The sequence below is a fragment of the Sinocyclocheilus rhinocerous genome, unplaced genomic scaffold (assembly GCF_001515625.1).
Source record: "Sinocyclocheilus rhinocerous isolate Xijiao unplaced genomic scaffold, SAMN03320098_v1.1 scaffold313, whole genome shotgun sequence".
NCBI classification, from domain to species: Eukaryota; Metazoa; Chordata; class Actinopteri; order Cypriniformes; family Cyprinidae; genus Sinocyclocheilus; species Sinocyclocheilus rhinocerous.
Window position 1 is genome coordinate 342,537 of NW_015627539.1, and position 17,844 is coordinate 360,380.

Consider the following 17,844-nt stretch of genomic DNA (forward strand, 5'->3'; position numbering starts at 1 on the left):
AATTAATTTAATTTATTTAATTAAGAAATACTCAATATCAAATGAAAATATCAAATGGTGACAGTGAAAATGAGTTAGAAAAGTCCACTCAGGAAAAACTAGATACAGTCGCTAGTATATAATATGATGAGGCGCTATGCTAGAGCCGTTAACGATCACGTGCTGCGTTCGTCCAATCAATGCAACGCAATAAACCTTTTTCACAGACGGTGATGACGCGTTTTAACGGTCATCAGCATACCAAAACCACCCAGTTTTTTTATATTTAAATTTTTTAAAAATTGTGTGTACATTTATAACACTTCGTATTATTTTAACTTCGCATCAAATTACAAAAAAACAACATTTAAAACTACCTTAAGGATAATGCAGTATAGGAGCCCGTTTGGACAGAATAAACTAAATTAAAAAGGTAATTGCGACTTTTTTTCTCACAATTGCGAGTTTACATCTCGCAATTTTAACTTTTTTTTCTCAGAATTGCCTGATACAAACTTGCAATTCTGACATTTTTTCTCAGAATTGTGAGATACAAATTCGCAATTGCAAAAAGAAAAGTCAGAATTGCGAGTTTATATGACGCAATTCTGAGAGAAAAAAAATCTGAATTGTGAGATAAAAAGTTGCAATTACCTTTTTTATTTTTATTCAGTGGCGGAAACGGGCTTCCATAATACCGCGTCTACAGGAGTGAAGGTAAATTTTTACATCGTTTTTTCTTCTGACTGCCATTAGTCTCTCGTTTTCCTCTTATTGGAAAGTCGTGAAAACACTAATGTGGAGTTTTTCTGTTGCTATTTGAGCAAATGGGAACTCAAAAATATATCTTATGTAGTCTCCCATTTACCCAACTGACCTTTTTCACATTTCTGGGTTTCTCAGCAGCAACAATTAAACCTAGGTTTAGTTGTTAACTCGGGGTAATGAGCAGTGTTAAACATGAAAAAAAAAAGCCAGGGTTATAACTATTTCAAGTGTGAGAAGCCCTAGATGTATCCGAGTTGAGTTTTGCGTTTTAGAAAGGTGCTATAAATAAAAATAATCAACTCTTCAATATTGCCCTTATAAAGTTAATTTACACAATACACAGGCATACACAAGATTTAGACAGTAAATGATGACAGAAGTATACAGAGGTTTTACTCAAGAGTGAAAGTAGACTCTGAACAACAGCAGGATTTGCACATTTCAGTGTTTTATTTGGTAGCGAAGCGCACACATGCACACACTTCTGATGCGGTTTACCGTACTAGCTGTTGTTCTGCGAATCTGTTGTTCTATTAGAAACTCATTAGATAAGCAATAACCATCACACACACACACAAAGAAAACAACAGGAACCAAGCAAAACGGTAGGACGGTTAATATCACAGACCATTTTCATATATTCAGAGAAAAACAACAAGAGAAAATGAGTGCGTGAACAACACAAGTTTGCTCTAGAGAAAGAAAGGTGTGGATGAATGAAGATGGGCAGAGACAGGAAAGCGTGTTAACCGTGTGCAATTTAGTCGTACTGCTAAAAACGGCTGCTGATAATGCCAGTGCGTGCGTTTACATCCATCTGTCAGCAGTCAGAGCAGCGCTTTGTGAAATTAATTCATGCAGTCACAGCGTTGAGTGAGGCTGAGCGGATCTCTTACTTCCTGTGGCACACTGGGTTGTATTAAAGGTGATCAAATCTTACAAACACCAAACCTCACTGCCCTCTGCCTTCAGGAGTGGATTGGTTTGTCTGGACTGATGGGAACGCAGCGTATCTCTCGGTCTCAGTTAGAAACACGCCACTGGTCTCTCGCTAGACAAAGTCTGTGAAATCGTCGACGGTGGACACCAGCCTCTTCCTCTGAATGGCATCTGGGTTCGGAGCAGAGCCGGAGGGCTGGTGGGCGGGTTTATTCTGCATGGGGGCGTGGCTTTGGGTCACAGAGATTGCGTGAGTGGGGCGCGACTGAATTTCCTCTTGAGCCTGTGGATGGAGAAAACATCCTCCATGTAATATATATATATATATATATATATATATATATATATATATTTCATACAGTATATTGTAGGCCTGGGCGATAAAACGGTATCGATATTTATCGGCGGTACACCTTCTTCGATATCGATAGAAAAAATGTTCGAAAAATGTTTTTATAGAGTTACTTCTTTGCGTTGACAATTTAAATGCGCTGCATTATTTTGCTCATTGCGCCCTCCTGTGGCCTCGGGAGACAATTAGACCTATACAATAAAGACCTATTTAATCTGCATATAAAACATTAGAAATGAGATATTTGTTTTTTATTGTGTTTGATTGTTAAAACAAAAAATATTTGTTGTTTGTCTCAATAAATTGTGTTAAATACAGTGGTTAAATTTAAAAAAAAAAAATTATATTGTTTTTTGTTTTAAAAAAGGTTATAAAAAACGTCAATAATTATCGATACCGAACGATATGAAACATTATATCGTTGATACATTTTTTAGCTATATCGCCCAGCCCTAGTATATAGACACACTACCAATCAAAACATTGGGGTTATGTTTTTTTTTTCTTCAATCTAACAATATAAGTCTTTACTATCACTTGTTATCAATTGAACACATCCACATGAATAAAAGCATTAATTTATTTCAAAAAAGACTAAGTAAAAAATGTAGTGACCCCCAACTTTTAAACAGTAGTGTATATTGTTACAAAAGATGTCTATTTTAAATAAAAGCTGTTCTTTTGAACTTTTTATTCACCAAAGTATCCTAAAAAAAGTATCACAGCTTCCAAAAATATTAAGCAGCCCAACTGTTTTCAACACTGATAATAAATCAGCGTATCAGAATGATTTCTGAAGGATCATGTGACACTGAAGACCGGAGTAATGATGTTGAAAATTCAGCTTTGCATCACAGGAATAAATTACATTTGAAAGATTATAAACATAGAAAACCATTATTTTAAATTGCAATAACATTTCACAATAATACGGTTTTTCTGTATTTTTGATCAAATAAATTCAGCCTTGATGAGCAGATGAAACTTCTTTAAAAAAAATTTTTTTTTAAATACGTACTGATCCCAAACTATTGAATGGCAGTATATTCACATTCAAAAGTTACATATAGATATAGATAGATATAAATATAGAAATAATATATATATATGAGCTTTCGTACCCGTGTCCTGATCCTCTTGATGTGTCTCAATCTCGCCAGCCATTTTGAAGCGTAGGCGTCTGATGGGTTTGCTCTACACTGATGCACCAGCGATGCCATCTATACAAGACAGGAAAGCAGATAAAACACTCATTAAAAAGGTTCAAATGCAATGGGATCATTTGAAATTATGGTATAAAGAATGAAAACAGAAGCTGTGACCACCTTCTGAATTGTGACATATTTTCCAGCAAAATGAACAAGAAAGAAGTGTAGCATTGGACCAGATTTTCTCTGTTAGTGAAAGGCGAGTGCCGTATGCTGGAATACACTTTGATCTGGGATAGCAACATGGTGCCAGGATTGCACATAAATTCCCAAACTAAAGTATTTTCTGTCTCCTAAAGTTCCCTTGTAACCATGGAAACAAGAAGTGAATAATCCACCCCAAAAGAGTCTGTGATGAACCTGAAGAACACAGCCACTCCAACCACCCAAAATCAGGGATGTAATAAGTTCTCAAAAAATGACACTCAAGTGAAAGTAATGTGACATTTTGCTCAATTAAAAGTCCAAGTATCTAGCCAAAAACATACTTGAGTGAAAGTAAAAAGTACAACTTTAAATTGCACTTAAGTATTAAAAAATTTGAAGTAACCTAGCAAACATTTCTGGTTTAAGCATTTGAAATCTTTTTCTCAATGTTAACTGAATGAATTGCATACAGTGTTGTCAGACAGAAAAAGAAAAGGCCTTTTTTTTGCAGGGGAAAAACAAAAAACACAAGGTGCAGAGGTCAAAAACGTCCATGTGTAAATAGAACAAACTATGGAAGCTTGTTTCCACCTATAAACGTTTTTTTTATTCTGTTGCGTAAAAAAGATTGTAAGATGTAAACTCAGAACTCACATAAAAAAAGACAGAATTGTGTTTTAAAATTCCAGAGGGAATTTGATATATATATATATATATATATATATAATATTAAAAATATATATAAAACTGAATTCCAAGAAAAAAAAATCAGAATTGTGAAAAAAAAAAATAATGAATTCCAAGGGGGAAAAAAATCGGAATTGTGTGGAAAAAAACCCCTCAGAATTCCAAGGAAAAAAACTCAGAATTGTGAAAGAAAAAAAAAAAGAAAAAAAAACTGTATTCCAAGGGGGAAAAAATCTGAATTGTGAGAAAAAAAAACTAGAAATCCAAGAAAAAAAGTCAGAACTGTGAGATGTAAACTTGCAATTCCCAGGGGAAAAAAACAGAAATGTGAAAAGAAAAAAAAGAAAGAAAAGAATTTCAAGGAAAAACACTAAAAATTGTGGGGGTGGGGGTGTTGGAAATCCAAGGGGGGAAAAAAATCTGAATTGTGAGAAGAAATGTGAAATGTAAACTCAGAATTCCGAGGGAAAAAGTCAGAATTGTGAGATGTAAACTCTGAATTGTGAGATATGAACTCACACTTCTGGGTAAAACGTCCAAATTTTGAGATACAAACTCGCGCCCCACTCACAGATGATTTTTTAAATTCTGTGGCAGAATTAAGCTTTCATATGAAACAGAAAAAAAAGAGACAAAAGACAAGGAGGTGTCTCACATTGGCGTGGAGTGCCATCTGTCTCACGAGCAGCGGTAGATTGCGGTCAGAAACGATCTTTGCCACACTGGTGTCGACCAAACCCTCCAGATCTGAGAGAGGAGGAGGAGGAGTTACAGCGTTACTGAGCATACACACACATAATTTAATAATAATTTATGCATTTAGCAGACATTAAAGCGACTTACAGTGCATTCAGGCTATACATTTTTTTTTTTACCAGTATTTTTTTTACCAATTCCCAATTCCCTGGGAATTGAACCCACAACCTTTTGCGCTGCTAACGCAATGCTCTACCACTGAGCCACAGGAACACTATTTAACTATATAACATATAACCTTTCACCTTTCCGGCACTGCAGCGTCACCAGGTTACTCTCGTAGTCCAGAGGCTTTATAAGCACCTCCACGAAGTTGAACTGACCCTAAACGCATGAACAAACAAAATATCATCAATTAAAAATGCTTGTGAAAGAATGTGGCAGCAACGGAAATGAGATGTGTGGGGATTCTCTCACACACCTTGATGGTGCCGAGTTTGTACTCCTCTCCGGAGTCATTGTAAACCACCACCACAAAGTCGTTCCCAATGTGGCGTTTCTTATTGCAGCAGCCCTTGTCGCTCTCGCGGTTCGGCATCAGAGTGGCTATATGGAAAATCGCTGCAGAGGATCAAAACACCTGCATTAGCTTCACCTCCTGCTCCGAACGCTCTTTATGAACACTTCAGACGCTGTAATGAGCATCACATAATAACGCTCAAACACTCGAAGCCAGCACTGACTGAAGTGCCTAAATAAATCATATTTCACATATTTGATATACTTCACAGGTTTGCTTTTATAAGTGGTAGGGTTTTTCTAGGAACTCTTATTATTTTGTTTAATAAATAGTTATAAATAGTAAATAATAATGATAATAATAACTACAGCTACTAGTAACAGTAGTAATAATAAATAATAATTAGAATTAATACACCTACTAGTACTTAATTATTATTATTGCTATTATTATCATTTAGTGCTGTCAAGCGATTAATCGCATCCAAAATAAACATTTTTGTTTACATAATATGTAATTATGTAATGTTTACATAATATATGTGTGTGTACTATGTATATTTATAATGTATATATAAAGACACACACATGCAATATATATATATTGAAAATTTATACATGTATTTACATGCATATATTTATATTCATATAATTTATATTATATATAAATATATTTAAAATATAAACAACATATTTGTCTTAAATATACACATGCATGTGTATGTATTTATATATACACACCTAATAAATATACACAGTACACAGACACACACATATTATGTAAACAAATACTTTTATTTTGGATGCGATTAATCGCGATTAATCGTTTGACAGCACTATTATTAATTATTATATTATTGTTGCTCAATCAACAGTAACTAAAGAAATACTGACTTGAGATCTTGTTTGCTAGTTTTTTTGCTAAGTGTTATATTATATCTAAGAACTTCATAATTAATGATTAATGATAAAAAATAAAAATAACAATTAGTATATATAATTTTTATTATTATTACTCAAATTCAACAGTGATTAAAGAAAGACTTACTAAATATAGTTTGCTAGTTTAAAAGGTTTGCTAGTATTCAATATTAACAATAACAACAATAACTACTTTTGTTAGTAGTAGCAGTGAGAAAGAATATTAAATAAGAATTAGAATAAATAAGAATTAAATTAGAATTAATTAAAATATACACACAAACACACACACATATATGTATGTATGTATGTATGTATATGTATATATATATATAATTTGTATATGTTGGATTATTTGAAAATGTGTTATAAAAATAGAATTTTAAAACATTATTATTATTATTATTATTAAGAAAGATTATTTTAATGGTAACGCTTTACAATAAGGATTCATCTGTTAACATTAGTTAACATGAACTAACAATGAAAAATACTTAAAAATTGATTAATCTCAGTTCATATTAATTTCAACATTCACTAATGCATTATTAAAATCCAAAGTTTTATCTGCTTATATTAATGGAGCTAACATGAACGTACAATGTTGTACTTGTATATTAATTAACGTTAACAAAGATAAATAAATACTGTAACAAATGTATTGCTCATTGTTAGTTAATATTAGTTAATGCATTAATTAACAATAACTAATGAACCTTGTTGTAAAGTGTCACCATTTTAACATTTAACAAAATAATAATTATTTTAGAATAATTATAGCTCTTGTTATTTTTATGCGTAACAATAATTCTTTACTACTATTTCTTATCCCGACTACCCTGACCTTGCATGATGTCATCGTGCCAGCAGTAGGTGAACTCTCCGTCGTCTCCGTACTGATCCAGTCCACCCAGGAAGATCTGGTCTGGGTCGCAGTCCTTCAGGTGGATGAGCTTTCCCAGGCCCGTGAGGAACTGAGCGTAGCGGTTGGAGCCGTACTCGTTGGACAGGATCGACACCTCGTTATTCGCCTGATAATAAACAACCGTCAATCATACAGACTTCCAGCAACATCTGAAACAGCAGAACGTGACTCTACCTGCCCGGCTCCAACAAACACCACGCCGATCTTGTGAGTGTCGTACGGAGGCATCTGATCCAGGACTTTAACGGCACGATCGATCAGCTGTGAACGCCAGACCACACTACATTAATATTAAGACAATCAAGAGGCCTATAGAAAGTGATTGGGTCAATCTCAAAGACAAATCTAAATCCAAATTATATAATGAAGTCTAAAAATTATTTCTATAGATTATTTTTTTTTTTTTAGAAAATTTTATATTTTTTTATTATTTTTTAGAAAATTATTTTTATAAATAATAATCATTAGTTTCCCTTTAAGTTCTCATTACTGTAATGCAAAGCCATTCCCATGACTGTAATTCAGTCTCATCCAGTCCTATCCTATCCAGTGATATTTTAGTACCATTGATATACCATTATATATTTTTCTTATTATTTTGAATATATTTTATTTTTATAATTTGTTACGATTTTAGTTTAAAGTTTTAGCAGTGGTGGAAATTTTTTTGTTGTTGTTGTTTTTATTTCTTTTTTAGTTATAGTTATTTGAATACTTCAACTTAAACAAAAATGTGAAATGTTGGCTTGCCAAAATGTTTTTATTTACTTATTTATTTTATTTCAGTTAATGCTTGTTTTATTTTGATTAATGAAAATGTTTTGGTTTTTAGTTTTAGCTATAGATAATAACCCTGACTTAAAACTAAAATCTGCATAAATTATAACAAATACTATTATAATGGATACATTAAACTGTTAAATTATATATAACATTGCATATTATTATTAAAAATAATAATAATAAAAAAACAATAATAACAACTATTAATATGGTTAGTAGTAGCAGAGAGAAAGAATATTAAATAATAATAGGTATTTATATGTATAGGTATTTATTTTATTATTATTGTGTATTACTATTATTTTACTATTATTGTTAATACTGGTAATAACCCTGATCTTATCCAGTTTTTTAACCAAAATCTGCATAAATTAATAAATTATAACAAATACTATTACCATGGATTATATATATATATATATAAAATAAGACAAATATATAAAATTTAAATGTTTTGGGCCAAAAAACAGACCTTTATGATTTATTATTATTATTATTATTTTATTTTATTTTTTACATTTTTGGTTTCCTTTTTTTTGATTTGGTGTGAAATTAGATGTAATGTATATGCGAGATTTGCCCAATTATAAGAGAGATGCGGTCTCCTCACCTGAGATTTGGGCAGCAGGAGGGGTTTGTTGGCTTCATTGCCAAAGAACGGAGAGTGATAGAGCTGCAGGAAGACGAAGCTGCCGACAGAAAGAGGAGCAAAGGTCAGGCTGAACCTCCACGCAAACACAAGTGCACACCGCACAGCTTTCATCTGCCTACACGCAACTCACCTCATCACACAGGAAAATATCACAGCTAAAGGTGAAGTTTGGAGAGGATAAGCGCTCGATCGGGAGAAGTGTCCCGAAACGCTCTCCAGACCTCATGAGACCCATTAAATCTGGCCCAGCACAACTGTGCAAATGAGGATACAACTCCAGACTTAACAGAAATCTTGCCTTGACAATATCAACGGAAAACATGTGCTGCACAGCACTGCTAACAATATGAGCAGACATATTTAGGATGGATACAGTAAAGTAACCAGAAGTGCTTAAAGCATCTCAATAATGATGCCAGACAGATTTACATTTCATATTTATGATCAGCCACATATGGAATCGGTTTCTGTTTATATATACTAATATATACACACACACACACACAAAGTTATAAAACATATTGTTAGCCACATATATTTTCTGCTACTTTTTTGTCTTACTTTTGTCTCTTTTTATGCAAACAAACATACTTTTTGTAAGCAAAACTAATTATTACTAGTCAGCTGTTTAAAAAAAAAACTTTCTATATATTAATTATACAGATAAAGAGAGAGAGAATTGATATATAGAAAATGTTCACATAAAATATTTACATAAAACATTTCATATAATTTAAAATAAAATATAATATATTATATATTATAGAAGTATATAATAATTTTATTAGCATATACAGAGAGAAAAAGAGTATTAAACATTACTTGTTCTCATGCAACCATTATGCAACTTTTTATTTTTTTTGTATTACGGTAGACAATTCAATTTTTTGCTTTCCATTTTACACACACACACACACATACATATATATATATATATATTAGGGATGCACCGATACCACTTTTTCCAGTACTCGCCCGATACCGATACTTTTATTTTTGGTACTTGCCGATACCGATGCCGATGCCTATATTTTTATTACATTTGTAAATTTTTTAAATATTGGGTACAGAAACCAAAAGGGTATGTATAATGTTAGTTGGTTAACTTCATTTATCAAATAGATACAGTCAAACCAAATATGTGTGTGTGTGTGTGTGTGTATATACAGTATACACACACATATACACATACATATGTGTGTATATATATATATATGCATTTAACATAGCTACAGTAAAGGGGAACACTTAATGAATAAGTGTTCAATTTCTGTTAAATAATGAAACACTTTTATGACAGTTTTACTGTGCTTTTTGACAGCTCTTGTCCACATCTGCCTTTGCCGCTTGGAAAACAGAAGCAGGACATTCATAACTCTATGTTTCCACTAAAGAAACTACTCCTTTTATGCCTCTATTCATACAGCACGTGTTTTTGAGTGATGGGGCCCTCAATCCTTATTAGGAAGTAATTGTGGCTTTATCAAAACAGACATGCTTTATATCGAACAGCAATCTAAACACAACTGCAAAAAAGCATTGTGAACCGTTTCGAGAAACAGAAAGACAACAGCTCTTAGTGTCTGACTGCACCCCATGAAACGAGACACATACGGCCCGTGACGGAGGAGAAAACACTTTTGGGAAACTCACTAGGTTCTCCTGCGCTTCTGTCTATAAATAGCGAGTCTATCGATCGTGCGACTCCAGCAGCACTGAACCTCACAAAGACGGATGGCAGTAATTTACACGTAATTCCAATACAAGGCCACAATTTGAAAGCGCTTAACTCAGAAAGAGCCTCACTTCACAAAATGAGTCGAGCGAGCGAAGGAGGCAGGATGATGTCATGTCAACAGGGGCGACAGATGATGACAGCAATGAAAAAAATGAGGCGTTACAGCAATATCATTACTCTCCATATAATGCCTTGCTTTTCCTAGAAAATGGAGTGCTCGGTGCAGTGGGATCAAAGACATTACAGGTGCGTTAACAATCACAGCCATACTTTCCGCCATCCATTACACAACGGAGTCAGCGCTCGCCGTCACGGATTATAGGGCTGAGCCATAAAATGATATCATATTGAGTCGCGATAAGATTTATGCCGATAAGCTCTTGACATTTTTACTCAATATGGATTAATCTAAAAGCAGAAATAAATGCGGCAACAGCCAGTCAGTGCTTGTTGCTAATAGGCTAACTATAATAAGGTTTTTATCATTTAATTTGAGAAAAACTACCGTCAAAAACACACTGAAAGACCTTCACGACAACCCGTCAAAATAAGAGTCTAGTTTAACTTGAAGAAATTATGACAGAAATATATTACTATTGGTATTCTAAAATGTAATATTCAAGTAATAATAATATTTTTGAAGAATATCATACAACATTTTCATTCATCTATTCAGTTATACAATGCTATTGTGCAGGCTCTTGAAAAAAAATTAAAATGCAATGTTTTGTTGTAATTATGTTTTCATTTCATTACATTTTGAAAGACGTTAACGTTTTATTAATTCATTTAATTAGACACCTTTTTATGATAAATTTGTACTGAAACATAAAACACAGAATCCAGGAAAAAACATAAAATGGAAAACAGAATTTAAGGGAAAATTAAACCGATTTCATGGTGCCCTAAATTAAATAAGTTTAACTGTGAACAAATTATCTTTACATTCATTCTCAAGGTTTAACAAACATGTGGAAAGCATTTCCTTTCCCATTATTGGTAAATTAAAATCGTGATATTGTATGATATGGAAAAAAAATATTGTGTTAATATATTTGGCCATGTCGCTCAGCCTTAATAGACTGTTGATAGTTGTAGTTTTGATAAGAACTGATACACCATTGCACAGGAGGCTTTTCCCTTGCGTTATTTTATACGAATTGTCCCATCGTGCTCATCTTAATGAACAACATCTGCTAAAAGTAAGATGCAATCAAAAGACATGTTTCCAAAAGACCTTGATACAATGATACAAATCTTTAGGGACTTTACAACGTGTGAGTAATAAATAATAAATCTTGGTTAGGAACATGTTGTTCTCATATTATGTTTATGGTGTTATTATTGAGGCTTATCTAGGATCAGATATGCTGATTTGCTGCTCAAGAAACATTTATGATTATTATCAATGTTAAAAACAGTTGTGCTGCTTCACATTTTTGTGGAAATCCTGATAAGTTTTTTTCAGGATTCTTTGATAAAAGAAATGTTTAAAAGAACAGTATTTATTTGAAATACAAATATTTTGTAAATGCCTTTACGGTCACTTTAGATCAATTTAATGCATCCTTGCTGAACAAAAAAATAAAATAAAATAATAATAATAATAATCTTACTGACTTACTGAACAGTACTGTATTTATAACTGATAAGGTGTTGATATATCATGAAGTCCTAACTTTTATAATACATTTAACATGCTTTTGCATCCTTTTTGAAGCTTGAAAACTTTAGTTTGCGTTCAGTGTAATTGCATGAAAAACAAACTTTCTAATGCGTATAAAGGAAGGCGGAATACGAGTTTGTACTTCAAGTTACCTGGGACTGAGTCCTGAGCTCTTCTCTATGTTGGATGGTCCTCCTCGGTTGTGGTACGAGTCTCGGTCCATCTTCCTCTCCCTGCGGGACGAGGGCGCAGACACTGAGATGGTGTGTCCGCGGGGTCTGTGTCCGGCGGGAGACAGGGGTCCCGGCTGAGCCGTGGGAAACTCCAGCCTCATCCTGGAGGTGGAGGACGAGGAGACGGAGACGCTAGCGCTGGAGCTGGACGGGCCGGCTGATATAACGCTCTCTCCCGGCCAGGTGCTTTCAACCGAAGCCTCTCTCTCGCTGGCCTGGACCGTCGGGATCCTGGAGCTCAGCAGGTCTCCGCCGGAGGCGCTCTGGGCCACAGCCTTGGTGAAGGCCTCTGGGAGAGTCTGCAGCTCCGGGGACGAGCTCGATTTGCTCAGGGTGGTGGCCTGAGATAATGACACGTCAGTCTCTTGATGTCCCGGTGTGGAGAGCGCCGGCGGAGGCTGATCGATGGGGATACCGCCCTCACTCACCTCCTCCAGAGTCGACTTCTCATCGTCCTGACTGGAGGTTGAGGAGGACTTGAGGAGAGAAGAGACAAAATAAATGACATGAATCAGTCTGTGATTTATCAATGCCAATAAAATAAATATACTGGCTGATTGATTGGCCTGGCTGATATATTAGTCGATCACTACCAGTATTGAGAAGTATATCAGGTAATAATAATAAATTATTATTATTATTATTATTGTTGTTGTTATTTCCAAGTGTATATATTATTTACATTTATTTATTTTTGTTATTGTTATATTATTTGTATATGTTATTAATTACATAATAAGCATGAATTACATGACGAAGCCACTCCTTCGTTATTTTAGCTGTGTGCTTAGGGTCATTGTCTTGTTGGAAGGTAAACCTTCGGCCCAGTCTGAGGTCCTGAGCACTCTGGAGAAGGTTTTCGTCCAGGATATCCCTGTACTTGGCCGCATCCATCTTTCCCTCGATTGCAACCAGTCGTCCTGTCCCTACAGCTGAAAAACACCCCCACAGCATAATGCTGCCACCACCATGCTTCACTGTCGGGACTGTATTGGACAGGTGATGAGCAGTACCTGGTTTTCTCCACACATACCGCTAAGAATTAAGGCCAGTGTATTTATATATATATAATAAATATACACAGTACACACACATATGTAAACAAAATATTTTGTTTTGGATGCGATTAATCGTTTGACAGCACTAATTGTTATTACTACAACATGTGTCAAAATTATTACATTATTATCAATCCTGGGGGTAACGCATTACAAGTAACTCAAGTTACAAAAATAACGACTTTATTCAATAATTCGTATCCTCCGCGTCACCGTAGCGCCATTTTGGAGTTTGCGTTCAGTGGATACTCTCCAAAATATGTCGCTACGGTGACGAGGAGGAGACGAATTATTGAATAAAGTCGTTATTTTTGTTTTCTTCGCATACAAAAAGTATTCTCGTCGCTTCATAACGTTACGGTTGAACCACTGATGGCAGATGGACTATTCTGACGATGCTTTTCATACTTTTCTGGACCTTGACAGTGTTATTTACTTGGCAGTCAATAGGACAGTCACAAGCCTCGCGGTTTTCATCCAAAATATCTTAAATTGTGTTCCGAAGACGAACGAAGCTTTAACGGGTTTCAAACTTTGATTTGATTTGATTTGACTTCTGTCCCTGTGCTGAGGGAAATTGGGAGTGAGATGCAGAGGCACTTCCTTCAGACTGCGGCTTATTAATTTCCCTTTTAGTGTGAAAGGGCCTTTAGAGTTGCAAAAAATATAACTTTTGAGTTTTGTTATAAAAAATAAAAAATAAGCAAGCCCAGCCCAGGTGACAAAAAGTAACACAAAAGTGACGTAATGCATTACTTTCCATAAAAAGTAACTAATGCAATTACATACTTAATTACAGAGTACCGCAATATTGTAATGCATTACTTTTAAAAGTGTTTTTACTTTCCCCAACACTGATTATTGTTGAGTGTGTTGAAGGTGTTTAGTGTGGATTCCCTCACTCTGCTCAGTAAGCCGGCTGGTGTTGTAGCGGCGCTCATGAATATGGGTTCAGACGCTACGGCCTCAAACTCCTCCAGCTCTTTGGACTCAGTCGCTCTGCTCCGTCCAGCTTCTTCCAGCACAACCGAATCTGTGAGACGGCAGCATGACAACAATAAACGAGGTGCTGTCACAACACACTGCAGCAGAGGAACGTCTACCATATCTGCGATTAGTCTAGAAACTCTCCTACAGTCACTCTAATACATGCAGAGCCACCTGCACAAACACACACAAGCTGATCCAGTTGAAGCAGGTTCAATACGGATTTCACACTGAAAGGCTTTACAGAACATGCTTTTAGAGACCCAGTGAAATGGAAATGCGAGCTGACGTCCATATGTGTTAGATTTGAGGTCTGTGTGCTAGTGCAGGCTCCTACGAGCTGACAAAAGAAACTGAAGCACACATACACAGTTAAAAGTCTCTCTCTTTCTGAAAAATGTGCCAAAATAATGACGACATGTAAAAACAGCTAGATAAAAACATTTTCCAGCCCTTTAATATTTACAGATTTGTTCTGAGCTTCCTTAAAATGTTCTTTTTAATTATCTGACTTATTATCCGTCAAAATAACATATAATTATAATATCTTGTATTTAATTCAGGCGATTTTTTTTAATAAACTGACAGCCCTAAATATGGCTGTTTATTAATATAAATTGCTATTTTGATGCAAATGCATACCATTATTAAATTAACTGATAATAGTAATAACAAATAATTTTATAAAATTGAATTAATATTGAAAATATTAGCTACATCTGACTAGTAATAGTAAGAATGACTGGGTGATATAGCTAAAAACATTTTTCAGACATTTAAGAATATTTAATATACATTTTAATATCTAAATAATATTTATATATTTGTTCTGTAATTACTAAAATTACATAAAATTATGTTTTTCATTAAGAAAATCTGTCTTTTTTTATTAGCCTTCAAAATTCATTAAATATCGATGCACAGATTAATTCAGTTAATCGCCAAATCATGCAATTCACATACAATTCATATTTTTAATTGACTGATAGGTCTAGTATGCAGGCAATTACTGCTTTTATTATTATTATACAGTGGTCAACATTTGAAGTGGATCAAAAAAGTTAATCTAAGTTGTCCTAAGACAAGAACGCATTTTGGTTTTAGGTTTTAGAACAACTTTAATGAAAGGTTTTGATCCACTTTAAAGGGGTCATATGATGCGATTTCAAGTTTTCCTTTCTCTTTGGAGTGTTACAAGCTGATTGTGCATAGATAAGATCCCTGAAGTTGTAAAGACTAAAGTCTCAAAACCAAAGAGATATACTTTATCAAAGTTAAGACTCTGCCACGCCCCCCTAAAACGGCTCATTCTAACACGCCCCCACATATCTACCCCACTATGTGGAAATATTTGCATAATCCCGCTTGTCGGAAGGAGGGACTTTGTAGAAAACGAAGCGTTTGAGAGAGGCGGGGCATAGAGGACCTACAATAATGTACAGTATTTGAAAAATAATGTGTTTTTTGAACATTAAAGCATGTCAACATATTCTGTTACACCAAATACACAAAATAATGATCTTTAAAAAAGCATCATATGACCCCTTTAAATGTTGACTAGTGTATATTGTTATATTGTAAAATACAAGTATTAACTGATATAATATGACAAATAAATATTTATTTTAGAATAATAATTATTATTAATGATTGCAAAACTACATGAAAATTTTTGTACTTCATAAATTCTTATTACACCACAGCAAAAAAAAATAAAAAGCTTTAAAAAAGCTAGTCGATTTGACAAAATATACACTTTTTATCACCTGTAAAAATACACTTTTCCTTGCACATTCATGCACATTTTAACCTAAAATATTGATATTGAATACAAACAAGTTAACAGACAAGTTATGTCATCTACCTAGTATATTCTTGATTTTTATAGAATGACTGAAACATCTCTGCCCTTCAAATATTTCAAAACCTTTTTTATCCACATCGTCCAGCTCTAACAGGAATACTTTTATGCGGGTCAAACTGAAATCACACATAGAGAGGGAAAACATTACAAGAGAAAGATGCCTTTCATGTCAAAAGAGCAAAGGGAAGTGAAAAGAGCTCCAGGAAAAGGAGGAGGAGCGTCCTGAATCAGGAATCAATCCCATCGCCGGTTCTGTGTGAAGATCGGTTGAGTTGACCGCTGATTAGTTGCTTTGTTCTGGATTGTTGAGTGTTAATGAAGACAGGAGGCTACAGAAACACTCTAGAGCGGCGCGTGTGCGTGTGCGTGCTCAAGGCCACATACATATCTACCTGCCCACGATATACTCCTGTGTAACCTGCCGGGCGTTTCAGGGGAGCAGAGAGAGCCCAGAGCGCCCACTGCAGCGACAAACCCAGACAAAAACCAACACAGGCCAAGCCATCAACACCGCATGGACCCAGAGGAAACACACAGAAACAGGCAAAGAGAGTCAGGCTGACAGAGGGACAGATGTTTTGAGCGGCCCACTGTAGACGGCATGAGAGAAGGCCTTCAAAGAAAAATACTCAGCTGTGGATGACAAATGCTTTCTCTTTTTAATGTGTGTCATTTACATGCACTGTATGTTAGAGAGAGGTGAAACGGCCATTAAGAGGAATAAATCACTGAAACACTTGAGATTCTGCTGAATTAAGTTTCAGCGATTATGCTTTTAGCAGAAATGTTCATGTAAAATAGTAAGAGTCTGAAAAATAAATAAATAAAATAACTGTTTTCAGCAGGCCAGTGCATATACAAAAATAGAAAAAAAAATAAATAAATATATAAACAAACAAATAAATAACAAATAATGAATTAATAAATGTATGTATAAACAAACAAAGTTTTCAGCAGTTTGGTTTATATAAAAAAGCAAGATCTTGGAAATAAATAAATAAACAAACAAATATATGTTTTCAGCAGGCCTGTTTATATAAAACAGCAAGAGTTTGATAAATAGGCTATAAATAAATAAATAGATAGATAGATGAAAAAAATACATAAAAGAATGTTCCCAATGTGTGATGTCATTTCCTCCCCAGAAAGGAAAGGTTTGGCTCTTTGGAATGAAATAGAATACTTGCATACTGCTTACTGCATGCTGCACACTAGATACTGTATACTGTATACCACAGTTCTATAAAAAAAAAATATGTGCTTTTACATACTGTTTATATAAAAATTCTAGGCAACATACAGTATCTATAATAGGCAGTACACAATATGGCTGAATTTGAAATAGCATACTAGTTTTACCATTTCTGCCATATAATAGTAAACGTAGTATGTTATTCTTAATTGGGCCTTTTTATCTCTTAATTTGGAATAGCATACCTGCATACTACTAAGCATACCCGTTTAGCTGTTTTATTCAGCTAATGACATCCAGACATGATCTTGCACATAATAATAATTATTTGGCATATTTAATATGCCTGATTGCGTAAAAATGTCTCAACTTTTGGAAAATAATATGTGAATAATAATAATAATGGTTATATAAAATAAGATAATGATTAATGTTATTCAGGGTTATCGTAGTTAATTAAATTAAAAACATTAAAAAAAATTTATATTAAATGCAATATTAAAAAAGTAAAAAAAATATATATATATTTT

General features: G+C 34.2%; 1 protein-coding gene across 1 annotated transcript in view; it reads right to left on the reverse strand.

Annotated features, from left to right (window-relative positions):
- Positions 1-1,178: 1,178 nt before the first annotated feature.
- Positions 1,179-17,844, reverse strand: part of LOC107729588 (tuberin-like) — a 25,789-nt gene continuing 9,123 nt past the window's right edge. Inside the window, exons 6-15 of the mRNA XM_016540172.1 lie at positions 14,174-14,304; positions 12,133-12,689; positions 8,535-8,613; positions 7,316-7,402; positions 7,061-7,247; positions 5,258-5,397; positions 5,082-5,160; positions 4,736-4,827; positions 3,160-3,258; positions 1,179-1,969 (exon numbers count right to left, since the gene is read on the reverse strand). Coding sequence (XP_016395658.1) covers positions 1,799-1,969; positions 3,160-3,258; positions 4,736-4,827; positions 5,082-5,160; positions 5,258-5,397; positions 7,061-7,247; positions 7,316-7,402; positions 8,535-8,613; positions 12,133-12,689; positions 14,174-14,304 — 1,622 coding nt within the window. The 3' untranslated portion in view covers positions 1,179-1,798. The remainder of the gene's footprint in view (positions 1,970-3,159; positions 3,259-4,735; positions 4,828-5,081; positions 5,161-5,257; positions 5,398-7,060; positions 7,248-7,315; positions 7,403-8,534; positions 8,614-12,132; positions 12,690-14,173; positions 14,305-17,844) is intronic.